This window comes from Saccoglossus kowalevskii, chromosome 14, assembly GCF_978046115.1.
Source record: "Saccoglossus kowalevskii chromosome 14, keSacKowa6.1, whole genome shotgun sequence".
Classification (NCBI taxonomy): Eukaryota; Metazoa; Hemichordata; class Enteropneusta; family Harrimaniidae; genus Saccoglossus; species Saccoglossus kowalevskii.
The window spans coordinates 28504085-28519842 of NC_140654.1; the positions used below are offsets into that span (position 1 = coordinate 28504085).

The window sequence follows — 15758 nt, forward strand, 5'->3', positions numbered from 1 at the left end:
AAATTCGAACACGCGCTGTGTGACGACCTTTAAAGTTAAGCGGCATTGAACAAGTATAGTACTGCCATGGGAGACCAATTGAACAAACCATCTAGCCCATTTAACTATTGTTTTTTTTTAATTCTGTCATATACATACAAATTGCATATCAATTTATGGTATATTGATGATAACCTTTTATTTAAAGTCATCAAAACAGCCTCAAATGTTAATGGAAAGTTTAAAGATTTGTACAAAATGTAAAAAGAAATTGGCTTATGATAATGTAGCTGGCAAAGGTTGTCTGTAACCTGTTAAAATCGTGTTGTGCCGTGCAAAGTTGTGAAGATGAAAGTTCTCTGTTCATTCTCTACTTGGCTATACAGGTGTTTACATTGGCGTGCCGTTAAGTTGCAGCACATTGTAGCATGGGCATGGCATATGATTTCTATGTGGGGACAATATTGTCAGTTATCTATGCTTCAAAAGGACTCTGCTCACACAGAAAGTCAGGAGGCTGACCCACTACCATTGAACATTCCAATAGAAGTGTTCTAACAACTCAAGAACTGTCCCATCTTTATACACACAGTGTCTCAAAAACAGTACAATTTGTTTTACCACTATAATTACTATTATTACCATACAATGGTCTCTGCACACCATACAATGGTCTCTGCACACCATACAATGGTCTCTGCACACCATACAATGGTCTCTGCACACCACACAATGGTCTCTGCACACCACACAATGGTCTCTGCACACCACACAATGGTCTCTGCACACCACACAATGGTCTCTGCACACCACACAATGGTCTCTGCACACCACACAATGGTCTCTGCACACCATACAATGGTCTCTGCACACCATACTCCATTCACAGGTGGTTACATTGGTTTACAATGTAGCAAATAGGGATAATAGTTCTGCCTATGATGGGTAATATCAGAATAACTATTTATAGCTTTGGTAGGAACTCCATTCAAAAGACTAAGCGCTAATTACCACCACATACAGTCATACCATTCTGGTCTTTGTTAGTGGTGTTGGGACATCCTCACCCCCTCCAACTGCTCTTTAGTGGTCTTGGCTTCAGGTAGGAGATGCAGCAAGTTGTCGTCTCTAACTTACTGAAAATTTTGCAGTCTCTCAAGTTGATTCAGTTACTTTGTGGACCAATCACACTTTTGTATAAAACTATGGCTTGATGAGTCGTCTTACTCGTACATTATCATAACACGTTTTGGCACTCTGGTATCTGAAGTCATACACCACTGTTAGTTTCCATTACCTGAGGGATCCTTTCCTGGACAGTACCTGGAAAATGCCTGAAAAGCCAGAAGCAATGTTTTTTAATACTGGTAATGAAAATTACAAATGACTCCACCATTCATCGTTTGAAACATTATTTCAGATGTCCAGCTCAATCTGATGTATTGTATGGAGTGTATTTTTTACTTTTACTGGTTTTTTTATTTTATTTTGAGAAATTGTATTATTTTATGTTTTTTTATGTATTTTTTTTTAACTATTGCAATTACCAAAACTTCAAAAAACTATCAAAAAATAAATACTAGATCAAAATTAAAAAAAAAAAAAAAAATTAAAAAAAAAAAAAAATAAAAAAATTAAAAAAAGCCAAATCTCGGATCTTATGTTAATCAGATTGATATCCAGCTGTAACCGTGGGACAGAATCAGCATATAACATTAGCAGCATTTAGACTATATCAGCATAATTTTGACAAAATTAGCAGCATTTAGAAAATATTGGCAGCATTTAGTCAATATTAGCAGCATTTAGAAAATATTAGCAGCATTTAGTCAATATTAGCAGTATTTAGACAATATTAGCAGCATTTAGAAAATATTGGCAGCATTTAGTCAATATTAGCAGTATTTAGACAATATTAGCAGCATTTAGACCAGACACACTGATGACTCAGTTCAGGTCATTCTTACTATTTGTCTGCATATTTCACCAGTCAACCTTTCCAGCTACAGCAGAAGTCTCAATTTTTGTCAAGATCATTTGCCAGTTCTGCTTAAATTTCTGAAGCTAAAACCTGCCACAACCTTATGGAATTGTCAGTAGAATCATTTGCTGCTTTAGAGTTGAAGCCTTCCATCGCATGATAAAAGAAGTCAAGTACACATTCCCTACTTCAGAAACGACCAGACCAAGGTATGTATAATTTCATTTATTTCACAGACCATTTCAATTAGGTTTTTCAATGAAACACCACAATAATTTGAATATATTGATTAGAAATATTTTTATTTAGATAACAAAAATATTTGGTTCAATGATACAAACTAATAATTTGAATAAATTTATTAAAATAGCTTTCTTTAGATAACTGTAATATTTGGTTCAATGAATTTTAATATTAATTTTTCCCCCACCCTTGCATGGAATCTCACACATTTATTTAATATACTTTGAATTAATTTGGTGTATACTGATGTAAACTAGAAAGTATGATAACATCTACAAACAAGTCTCTAAAATGCAAGTGGCTAGATTGGATCCACCTGCAGCTGGATATGTCACATGACTGAAAATGAATGTTCTGATTAGATGTTTTTTTCTTTTTTAATAATTTGAATAAATTTATTAAAATAGCTGTTTTTAGACAACTGTAATATTTGCTCCAATGAAACACTGTAATAATTTTGAAAACATTGGTCAAAAACTGATTCCTTAATTTCCTGAAATATTTGATTTAATGAATCAGTTATTCATTGAATACTAGCCAGTTTCTAGGATTATGTATTGTAATCTTGTCAATTGCATCTTGGGAAATTCCCCTCTTCAACATCTTAGGAATGACATTAAGCAGGATGTGAGAGTAACCATGGCCACCATACTTCATCTGTAACCATAGAAACAAAAGCTTGTCAAGATTTCATTGAAATTTGGCTAATATTTATATCTTTGTATGTGTTTTTTAGCTCTAGGAACATAAACACTTGGTGTAGTTTAGATAGAATAAACTGAAAGGCACAATAGATGACAACGATTATACATGTATGAGTTCAGTGGTGGGAACAAATATCAGTTTTGATTCAAATGAAAAACAAACTAGGAGGTAATCAGTCGTTTTTATAAATTAATCTGGAGGTTCTTAATTAATAATGTTACTTCATTATAGAATAATAACATAATTAAAATAAAATTTACCAGGAACAATACCTGTACTGTAATTGTAAGTTATAGTATATTTACCAATCTATGTTTGGTAAGTACATCATGTAGCGTACTTACCAATCTATTTTTGGTATGTACATCATGTAGTGTACTTACCAATTTATGTTTGGTATGTACATCATGAAGTATACTTACCAATCTATGTTTGGTAGGTACATCATGTAGTATACTTACCAATCTATGTTTGGTAGGTACATCATGTAGTATATTTAACAATCTATGTTTGGTATGTACATCATGTAGTGTACTTACCAATCTATGTTTGGTATGTACATCATGAAGTATACTTAGCAATCTATGTTTGGTAGGTACATCATGTAGTATACTTACCAATCTATGTTTGGTATGTACATCATGTAGAATACTTACCAATCTATGTTTGGTATGTACATCAAGTAGTATACTTTCCAATCTATGTTTGGTATGTGCATCAAGTAGTATACTTACCAATCTATGTTTGGTATGTAAATCATGAAGTATACTTACCAATCTATGTTTGGTAGGTACATCATGTAGTATACTTACCAATCTATGTTTGGTGTGTACATTGTGTATTATACTTACCAATCTATGTTTGGTATGTACATCAAGTAGTATACTTACCAATCTATGTTTGGTATGTACATCATGTAGAATACTTACCAATCTATGTTTGGTATGTACATCAAGTAGTATACTTTCCAATCTATGTTTGGTATGTACATCATGTAGTATACTTACCAATCTATGTTTGGTATGTACATCATGTAGTATACTTACCAATCTATGTTTGGTATGTACATCAAGTAGTATACTTACCAATCTATGTTTGGTATGTACATCATGTGCAATGACAACTTTATCTTCATATCCTTCATCTATTAATGTTTTGATATAAGCAATCCTCTGTGCATCACTGGGCATGTCGATGTCTGTATATTGGTAATGTGATGTCTCTATTCCAAACAGATCATATTCACAATAGCTGCCCAATTTTGCAAACTCCAACAAATTTTCATTGCCAAACAAAGTTCCTAGAAAAAAAACTTACTGATGAGATATGAAGATTATAATGAAGTCTGATTACTCAAGTGAAATGTAACTACCAGCTTATGATATTAAATTTCACACATACTAGAGAAGATGTAAGTTGAGTAACATGTGCATCAGTAATCTACAAGTTTCAAGTTACAATGAAACCTGACATGGCAAAAATTATGTACAAACATATTTGCAAAAGAAAAGCAACATGCATATACATATATACCATTTGATTTGTCTTTGTTTCCACTTTGAACAAATTTAGTCAAAGCCTGTCAAGGCATGTCCGAGAAACTGTTGATGACATGTCCAAATGTTGATTTTTGGTGTTTTTTGGAACAAAAATGGCCGTCAATCTGTCAAAGGTCAACCAAATCTAAAATAAATCTATGTGCACATGTCTCCCATTATGACTAGTCTTTGTACCAGCCTTGAAGAAAATTTGTTGAGGCATCTCTGATGACAGACGCATGGACAGAACCCAAAAGTTCCCATTTCAGACTACAAAATCAATATGGGTATCTGAGCCCCATCATGAGTAAATTTCATAAAATTTTTGAATAACTAGAGATTATAGAAGTGCTCTTATGTAAAGTGAATTCAACTATTCCAGCCCTATTGCTCATGCTGCTGTATATATTTATTAAACAATATTTCAAACAATTTTACCAAAATATACAAACTAATAACAGATTTCTGTACACAAACAGAAAGCATTTATAATGCATGTATTCTATAGCCCAAGGTAGGTATATCACAGATGAAGGCAGGTAAATCACAGAACAAGGTAGGTATACTACAGAACAAGGTAGGTAGACCACAGAACAAGGTAACTATACCACAGATCAAGATGGGTAGATTACAGAACAAGGTAACTATACAACAAAAGTACATGTACTACAGCCAAGGTGGATATACTGTTCATAAATCTCTTGTGGCAGGAAATATTAACAAAAAGTTGCATGTACTCACTATCAAGATGAGACATAACTGTTCGACTTATATCACCACCAGCTTCTTGTAAAATTCGGATGATTTCTGCAGGAGCTGCTTGGTCACGTCCTGGATGAATGATGACTGGGCAACTAGTGACAGTTTGTGCAGCAGCAGAAGCCTGTAACACCTTCTTTTCATTTGCTGAAAAACACATCATTACAATGTCATTATTCAGTTATGTAAACCCTGCAGTGAACATATAGTGTTAGTTTGCATAATACACTACATTTCACATAGGCATGAACATTTGTTTAAAAACAATTGAACAAATCATAGTGCCCCAGTGGTTGTATACTGCCATTATAGAAATCCTAAATGGTCAGTATGGCCTTTAAACCATTGTGACATTTTCCCTGCTAATATAAATATATTAATATTGGTTTGAACGTAACGTTTTAACCAATGAAAACTCTTTTTACTGCTTTGAATATAACATTCTAACCAATAAAAACTTTGTTTACTGTTCTGAATGTCACATTACCGTGTAAAGGCCAGGAACATCCTATTTCTCCTATTACACCGCATTTGATCCCAGTGTTTCCAACGCCTTTGTTTATTTCATTGACCATGATTTGTGTCAATTCTTCTGTGCTCATAGTGTTCATTTCAGGTGGGTGTGATTTACTCACATAATATCCTATGAATATCAAGAATAAGTTCCTGTCACAAATGATTGTAACATGGTGGTAGCTTCTATTTTGTGGATTTCTTAACATCCTCTGTCATTACCCAGATTAAACATTGAAACAAATAGACTTAAAATAAAATAAGAATTGAGTAACAAAAATTCTTCTTCTATAAATAACGAGGTTTGGTGAGGTGATACTGTTCTGGCAAAAAAACTTGGTACTTTTTATGTATGAATATCAAAAATAATTTCCTGTAGCTAAGACAATGATTTTGATTAACTGTGCTGGTTAGTTCTCATTTGTGGATTTCTTAACAGCTCCTGTCATTCCCCAGACTAACGAATGAACACACTTCAAAATAAAATATAATAAGAATTAAGTAACAAAAATAAACTTTCTATAAATAACTAGGTTCTGTGAAAGTATATTTTTCTGCAATAACTTGATAATTTTGAAGTATTTCTCTATAAATATAGTAATATCCAACAAAATGTATGATACACTGTAAAAACATTTAATTATTCACTGATTTTTAATTTCATATTTTTGCTATAAGTAAAATTTGCTAGGTTAAATTCACATGAACAAGTAAAATAACAATAGAACTCATTGTTTCCCTGCCAAGTTTGTGAAATTAATGACCAGTGAAATTGCTCAAAACAGAAAAATAGTGAAATTAAACGCCAGTAAAATAAGCGTTTTTTACAGCAACTTTTGCCATAACATGATTACAACATTGTATGGCTATAAAATTCAATGACCATACATAGATAGGAATAAAAGTCATTCAATACAGATATATACATTCCATGAAGTGTTCCTAACTGTCACATAACATATGATCTATTCACCTTGCAGGGTAACCACAATAATTATCAATATACATGTAGTTGTACTTGAAGTCCTATAGCATAATTACTGTCTTAGGACTTATATGAAATATTGGAAAGTCAGTTTACATGTAAACTAGATGCAAAATATTGGATAAATCATCCTTATTACAATAAATCTATGGATCCACATACATTAAAACATTAATCATAGCATTAGTGACAAAACTGTGCCAAAATTGAAGAATATTATTTATCAACAGAATGCACCTTATATACAAACAACAGAGACATTCTATATGCAATAGCTACACACTGTATAGATGGATTCAAAGATATAACTAAGTATAAATAATTCATACAAATAATAAGTAAACAAAACAAATTACAAATTTTTACAATATAAGGAATGCATTATAAACTACATATAAATGATGTCTAATATGTTAACCAAACAAAAAAAGTCACATTATCTTTATCGTATTATTAAAGAATAAATGAAATGTGTGGAAATTATTATTGAAATTTAGAGTGCATTTCCTGTTACTATAAAGACAGCTATTGAATCTCAGTGACAGTGCCTCCTTAACCTGTCAACAGTTCTCAGGCCTAATTTTATACTAAATCAGCAAATACCGAAGATGTTTGCAAGAAATGCTGCAGGCATTTCAGCAAAGGCCTGAGGACTGATAATGATTTAGTATACTAAAAAATTAGGCAGGAGGACTGTCAACAGTTTAGTGCCTCTTTATCACTTACCTGTTCCAGCAACAATATTAACTCCACTGGCTTCAGAATATTCTTTGACTTTTTGTACATTACGCTGAATACCCATAGTTGTGTTATCAACCATACTACAGCCTCCATTCTTTTTATAGTATTTCAATTCTTCAATAAGTGCATCATCCTCATCATCTAGTAATAAGTTGGGTTTATTGCTGTACCTATGCAACAAAAAGTGAATACACAATACTAATATTGATAACAGACCAATATATGAAATATTGATTCTTCGGACATTTGTGGAGATCAAAGACCTTGACAACATTTCCCAACAAAGTCTCTAGAGGGCGTTCAGGATAATTCAATAATCCTTAATTTTAGCACTTTTGATTTAAAATATACTGCAGACAAATTAAAAGGCAATTGCATTGTAAGTAATCCATTGTAAACCATATTCAAAGTGTAGTGTGAACATACTATGAGGCAAGTGCAATGTAGCCCAGTGTAAACTTTATTTTAATTGTAGTGTGAACTAACTATGAGGCAAGTGCAATGTAGCCCAGCGTAAACTTGATTTTAATTGTAGTGTGAACATACTATTAGGCAAGTGCAATGTAGCCCAGTGTAAACTTGATTTTAATTGTAGTGTGAACATACTATTAGGCAAGTGCAATGTAGCCCGGTGTAAACTTGATTTTAATTGTAGTGTGAACATACTATTAGGCAAGTGCAATGTAGCCCAGTGTAAACTTGATTTTAATTGTAGTGTGAACATACTATTAGGCAAGTGCAATGTAGCATAGTGTAAACTTGATTTTAATTGTAGTGTGAACATACTATTAGGCAAGTGCAATGTAGCCCAGTGTAAACTTGATTTTAATTGTAATGTGAACATACTATGAGGCAAGTGCAATGTAGCCCAGTGTAAACCTGGTTTAAAGTGTAGTGTAGACACACTAATGTGTCAATGATTATATAACTATGTCAATTTAATTTTTGTTCTTACGGATTTTGTCTAATCCATCCAAGATTATGCATGTTAAGCGGAGCATCTGTCATTGTTTTCAAATCCTCTTTTCTGTCAGCCTCCGTATAGGATACATTGAATACCATTGTGAAGTGTTCATGTGTCATAGTGAATCCTAACTCTGCTGGGTCAAGAAGACCACATACTGAAATAAATAATAGTAAAATATTACCAAAATATTTAGTTGCATTTTAGGATACAAAATAAAGAAGAAATTATATCCAGAAAAATTCCTGTGAAGCAAAATGGAACAAACTAACTGGAATCACTATATACATCAGGGATTTTTTTAAACAAAGGAACAGGGGCGCAGCACCCTCATGCCATGGCCATGCGCCCCCTTACCCTGGGGAGCAGATCCTCTGGCAACCATCAAATTCTGAGTGACCATTGATCACATGTGGCCACAGTCTTCAACTGTGACCTGTCTGATAGTAATTTTGGCCCCAAAGAAGCCATAGAATGCTCCATTATAACTTAGAATTATCAAAAACTCCACACCCTGGTCGGGAGAACCTTATCTCCCGCACTTGGTGGCACCACTGAATTACAGTGCTCCCTCGCAGTTTTTTTCTAGAAAAAACCTGTACATGACATAACAATGACTTAATAATGATTAAATAATGATTAAATAATGATATAACAATTATGAAATTATGTACAATGCCATAATAAAACTTGTTTTAATTTAGGTTCTAATGTCACCCAATATTTCATGACACACCATTGATGGTATATCACTCATACTCAAGCTAATATTTTTTTAAGAGTATGTCATTAACGGCTTTCCAATGACACTTCTCAACCAATTGTGTTTGTTTCAACTACAAGGTGATATAATAATCATGACCAATGTTTATTTTAATTTTCAAATATTTGTTTAAGCAGTTTTTCATTTGTCCGATTTATATATTTGTAATTATGGGTGTAGCTTATACCACAGTCCCTTTATCACTCTGATATATGATAGAGGAACTGTGCTTATACTTACATATTAGAGATTAAAGATTTGTTGTTTAAACATAGCACATAAAGATGATCAAATCTTACAGAAATATTGTTTTAGACACAATTGCATGGGTAAAGTCACTCTACACAAGGATAATATGTCACATAAAATCATCATTCTGACAGAGACTCTCGATGGCAACTGAATTGACATTTCACCTAGGGCCACTGGTAAGCTGTCATCTCCTACTGTAATCCGTGCAGTTTGTTTAACAAACTGGATTACTCTAGATGGCGCTCTCTGAAGACCTAGACGCAACCATTTGTTTATCTTTTTTCACTTGCAAGTGATTTAATGTACAAAGTCGGTATACACAGAGTAGTGTATATGCTATGCTTTCAGTATTCACATTTTGAGATGGCCATTACAAATTGACACCAATGCCACAGGAATGTTTTATTTAAAATAAAAAATTTGAAGAAACAATATAGATAGTCCAATCCATAGAGATCAAATATTGTGGTTCAGTTTAGTGGATAGAATTTATTGTGATTGTTACATTTGTCACTGATATGAGATGGTTGTCATGGTCTTACCCTGACGTTTGTGGAGTGTCCATTTCATGAGTAATGCGGTGTATCCTGCGGCCATAATTTTACAAATGAAGGAGGTTAAAATACAGCATGGATAAACCATATCACAAGTGAAATTTACCTCCATATTCTACATCACATCACAGCGAGACCATGACGTTCTCAGGCATATCAAAAATCACTAAGAAAGTCAAAACCACTTCATCAAATAGACAGTAACAAATTTCAAAATTTAGTCTATTGAATAATCAATCTAATATTCTATTTCATTCATATATAAATATTGACAGAAATGTGCTTGTTGCAGTTTTTGCAATTTTGCAAAGAAAACACAGATTGTCAATACAGCATTCAAGAGTTTTTCAAAATTCAATGTATTTCATTGTGACATATCAGTAGGACCAGTATTTTTGATATGAATATGTATTTCATTGTGACATATCAGTAGAACCAGTATTTTTGATATGAATATGTATTTCATTGTGACATATCAGTAGGACCAGTATTTTTGATATGGATATGTATTTCATTGTGACATATCAGTAGGACCAGTATTTTTGATATGGATATGTATTTCATTGTGACATATCAGTAGGACCAGTATTTTTGATATGGATATCAAGAAATAAATGCGACTTTCAATGATACCGAAACCCTGTTTCGACTGGACTTGGCTGATCCAGAAATTGTCATTGCCATGGCGATTTTTTAAACATTTTCATTATTTTTGATCTGGTTTCAATGCTTTTCCAAGCTGTATGATTTGTTTGCTCAATTTCTGAAGAAAACAAATAGTCACATTACCCAGGCTGTGAAGATGGAACATTTGCAGAATTTGCTGTGAAAATACTGAAATGACATGGACTTAACTAATTTGCAGTTATTTCAACAGTTTTTACAAAAATAGAATAATTTAGAGTATTAGTAGTGTATAACACCATTACAATATATTAGTAAAATGCACACATTTCTACTGAAAACGTATCAGGTCTGTGCATTATCACAAGGTGAAATCTAATGACTGGTTCTTTACATATTGGTGGAACAGACATCCATAAATACAGTTAAAAGATACCAGCATGTTTACCAAAAATGACAATATATTCATTAAAAACAAAGAATTGAAGATATCACCATGAAATGCAAAATCAGACAGAGGTCTACCAATGTACCAAGTATCAAAACAATTGAGAATACCGATAGGTAGTTTTGAAGGACAAGTCAAAAATAATTTTCTCAAAAAGGACAAAAATATTAGTTAAAAATAGGGAATTGAAGATATCGCCACAGAATGAACAAATCTATAGGTCTACCCAAGGCACCTACGTACCAAGTTTCAATGCAATTGAGGTGTTAGTTTTCAAGAAGAAGTCAAAAATATTTCAACAAAAATATTCATTAAAATTTTATAATTGAAGATATCGTCACAAAGTGAACGAATCCAACAGGGGTGGGCCTTATATACAAGTGATTCTGTGTATGTATATTCCCATAGAATAGAGACAGCCAATCAGTGATGACACAGAATTCTGTGCTGACTACATAGTTACATAGCGATTCACCAGATCATTTTTCTGTGTACAAATATGTACAACAAAATATTGAAAAATTGTGCTTGGGCAGCTTATTATTAGAATTCAATCTTTTTGTTAGCAAATCCAAGATGCTTGCATTTCAGTTATTCACTAAACATTTTAAAGCACATTGAAAATGATCAGACAATGTGAAAAAATCATGATTGGTATAAATAGTTTTACAAATGTGAGAAATATTGCACAATCTTGTTCCAGCTACAATTCAATTATCCATGGGCCGTAGTTATCTGTTGTTTCAATTTTCCATAATATGAGTAAATTAATTGTAAAACCATTTATTTTTACATTTTTACACTATTGTGATGTTTTGAGCATATTCACTGTGTTTTAATTCATGAATTTTTCAAGTAAACAGTTTGTTTTATTTTTACATGTTCATGTAAATTAAATTTAGAGGATTTTACTTATCAGTTAAAATAGCATTGACACGTTTAAATATTTTAAATCCAACATGTAAAAACATTGTATATTGAAACCAGCATATATTCAAATAATTTATGTAAAAATAGAATTTTGTGGGCTCTGCAATATGAAACATGTAGAACCAGAATGTTTGTGTTTAGTGATGAAAATCCTGCTAGGTTAATATGTAAATTATATGTCTTTTTGTTACTGATATATTTCCAAAAAATATGACAGTGGCATTAAGGCAGTGGAGTCGTCACCTACACATGCGGCAGATGGCCATAGTGTGTCATTTTTTACAAACAAATGTCTACCCATTGCGTTTTAGTATGTGTTGTCGTCATTTAGACTCAATTCCTGTCTGTGCACAAGTAACAATCCCTTGGCTTTAAGGATGCTGTATAGGTTTTTGGTATTTTCTAAACTCATGTTCCCATATCAAATATTGACAGAACCATACAAAGCTATATATTGATGGAAAGCTTATTTCACGGTAGATGTGAAATCGACAAGATAGTGTGTGTATACTAAAACTATTATTATGCAAATAATATGCAGGGAATGACTTCATTTCCAAGGTCTACAATACTGGAAATATTGGATTGTTATAAATGTCCACAACTCCAAATTTTTTTATTGAATATTTTCATAGTCAAATAGACAATGCTTATCAGAATTGTTAAACTGTTTGAGCGCCAGAGCAAACTGCAGGCACCATCCACAAAATAATTCCATTTCTAGTCTGCTATTTTCAAAAGGAATTTGTTGCAAAAATTTTAAAAAAAATAGAAGCAACATTTTGTTTGTTTTGTCCCAAATTACAATTGATTTCAATGAAAATTACAGAAAATATGAACAAATTACCAAAATGTAATTTTATTATTTTATTTCTTTGTTTTTTCGACTAATTATATATTATTATATTATAGCATTATCAATACCAGTGGATTTTATGACGTCATTGCAGCAGATTATTCGCAGTAATGTATTACATTATTGAGCATCAAGGACCTGTCCCATGGATATGAATACAATGACTTATGTTGATTTCGAAAACGAATAAAGGAGAAACTATTGAAGAGAAATTGTTAGATAACAAGTATTTAATACCAAAATCGGCATCAAATAAAACGGTCCATAACCAATAACAGCGGATTTCAATATCAAAATCTGTATCTGTACGCTAACACGCATTCCATCTAGTACGCGCGCTTCTAAATTCTGCGACTGAAGCTGCTGTCCTGGTGGCCTCCTGATTAGTTCACTTTATCGTGCTGATGAAATGCATGTGAGGCTAACCGAGGATAATTTATCAAAGCAAATGCGATAAACGAAATGGGTGTACAATGTATGTCTACGAGTACAGAGATGAATTTGTTCTGTTTTTGTACTACAAAATTTGCGAAACGAGATCGACGAAAGACCGACTTGACTTGTATTTCCTCAGCGTCGACTCCCAGTTAATGTAACAGTCCGGGCACAGTTTGTATAAATAAATGAAAGTATCCGTGTTCTCAGGTGGGTTTCTGTTTATTTATACAGTGAGATTCAAATCACTGTTGGTTCTCATTCTAGGATGGCTAACACCCACTAGCTTTCAGATTCACAGGCCAGTGACTTTGAAACTATTCCGTTCACTGTAGATTTTTCTCAAAATTTTCCCGCTTTTTAGCGGCAGCAAATCCACTGATAATGACAACGCTACAAAATAATAACAATAATGAACTCCCCGACAACCCATAATGGACTCAAGCACACTTTGTGCGACATATATGTATGAGGCGCGAGCCCATTATGGGTTGGCGGGTCGTTCATTATTGTTTAAATATTCGTTTATTTGAAAAATATTGATAGGTGCATTATTACTACTACATAAGTTTACATGTTATGATTGCATATTGTGCATTTAATGCCTAACGTTACTAGCGAGCACCTCTTGTGTTACTGATAATGAAGTACTGAGATACTTTGTACTAAACGCCTCCAACTGTCACCTCGCCAAGACGCCCTGTCCTGTATGAACCATTGATGACCCAACTACTTTAAACTGACGCCTTCACCTGTCATCCTCGTGAGAACGTCACAAGGGTCCTTGCATGATAAACTAAACATGGACGACTCGATCACCACCATAATTGCCCTCGGAGTCCCCAGGCACTGGTACCTTGTCCACGTCACTCAAATGTAAGCTGGACCTATGCACCATTATAATATATATGCAGATGGCGGTGACATTGTTTACTGGTAAATGTGGAATTTTTGAGTAGGCATCCAATGAACGAATATAAATGACGCCCACTTTGAAAAAGTCGTAGGGCATAGTTTTCGCTCTGCTACCAGGAAGGGGCTCTGGCATATATATCCTGGGAAAAGCATCATTATTTGCAGATCAAAACATATCCTTACCAGTTTGTATTTTTCCCTTTCGCTCCTCCATAACTTTCAACCAGTAATACGAAATACACGTGTGCTAAGATGCGAGTCAGTTACTGTTCATTCAGCTGTCTCACAAGGTCACCTGCAGTCACTGCTACCCCAGATGCGACTCAGTAAATGACAGAGAGGGCGCTGTATCTACCAAGTATGACAGTACGACGACACGGCGCACACTAATTTTTCAATTATTCCCAAACATCGTTTAGAGGTATATCACGGATTTACGAACGCCTAAAATTATATAGGGGGTTGGGCGATACTACCTACGATGTTTAGATCAAACTCATAAAATACGCTAGTATTCCTTCCAACTTCGGGTGATCACAACCACAGTTTGAAAATCGATACACACGAACTAACTAGTAATAAATAATCACCAATATCTATATTATATGGAATATTTCAGACCTTTGACACAATCATTATTTTGGTTGGAATTTGGGGTCAAAATGACGATTTTTAACCCTTTGACACAATCATTATTTTGGTTGGAATTTGGGGTCAAAATGACGATTTTTAACCCTTTGACACAATCATTATTTTGGTTGGAATTTGGGGTCAAAATGACGATTTTTAACCCTTTGACACAATCATTATTTTGGTTGGAATTTGGGGTCAAAATGACGATTTTTAACCCTTTGACACAATCATTATTTTGGTTGGAATTTGGGGTCAAAATGACGATTTTTAACCCTTTGACACAATCATTATTTTGGTTGGAATTTGGGGTCAAAATGACGATTTTTAGACCTTTGACACAATCATTATTTTGGTTGGAATTTGGGGTCAAAATAACGATCTTTAGATCAAATATTCATAAAACACGCAAACATTTTTTCCGACGTCAGGCGATCATAACCACAGTTTGAAAATCGATACACATCAACTATGTAAACTACCGGGTATTAATAAATAACTACCACAGCAATACTTTAACATTAGAAATATGTATATACTAATTACAAATAGTAGTTACAGGTTATTCCTTTATACTGACATTGCAACTGTATTATACTTACCGTTGGTTATACATGTACAAACATACAGTGCTACCAATTTTTGATTTGTAGGTAAGATAAACAATAGTGTAATTCACAAAATTCATCGATGATCATAATTTGGAGTTATAAGAGTTGTTTCAAACATTAATAACACATTAGTATGCAAAATAAAACGGTAGTTACATTACATATGTGTATTTATATTTGATTTTGAAGACTAAATGTATATAATGTATGGATTAGCTGTAATGTCCGTTGTGGTTGAACGACGGCGGTGGATGATACTTTCAAATATCAAAACAAACGATCAATAAACTCCAAATGCAGATTTCATTTTTGATTTCCTCCTTTATTTTATG

At 33.3% G+C, this 15758-nt stretch overlaps 1 protein-coding gene across 2 annotated transcripts; it reads right to left on the reverse strand.

Annotated features, from left to right (window-relative positions):
- Positions 1-2243: 2243 nt before the first annotated feature.
- Positions 2244-14523, reverse strand: LOC102804690 (N-acetyltaurine hydrolase-like). Of its 2 annotated transcripts, XM_085507731.1 has the most exons (7): positions 14369-14523; positions 8400-8565; positions 7430-7614; positions 5693-5848; positions 5188-5352; positions 3994-4208; positions 2244-2860 (listed from the first exon to the last, which is right to left on the reverse strand). In XM_085507731.1, the coding sequence occupies exons 1-7, from the start codon at positions 14397-14399 to the stop codon at positions 2723-2725; spliced, it is 1056 nt and encodes a 351-aa protein (XP_085363857.1). In that variant the 5' UTR covers positions 14400-14523; the 3' UTR covers positions 2244-2722. The 2 variants fall into 2 exon arrangements, with proteins under 2 accessions (XP_085363857.1, XP_085363858.1); XM_085507732.1 differs by lacking the exon at positions 5693-5848.
- Between the last annotated feature and the right edge of the window lie 1235 nt (positions 14524-15758).

Bases quoted from the DNA above. Each gene is read 5' to 3' on its own strand.
- LOC102804690 (XM_085507731.1), bottom strand. From the start codon at position 14,399: ATGGAGGAGCGAAAGGGAAAAATACAAACTG. The intron at 5,353-5,692 runs GTAATGTGACAT...TGTGTTTTTCAG, and splicing joins ATGTTCCTGGCCTTTACACG to CAAATGAAAAGAAGGTGTTA. The intron at 4,209-5,187 runs GTGAGTACATGC...TTTTTTTTCTAG, and splicing joins AGTTATGTCTCATCTTGATA to GAACTTTGTTTGGCAATGAA.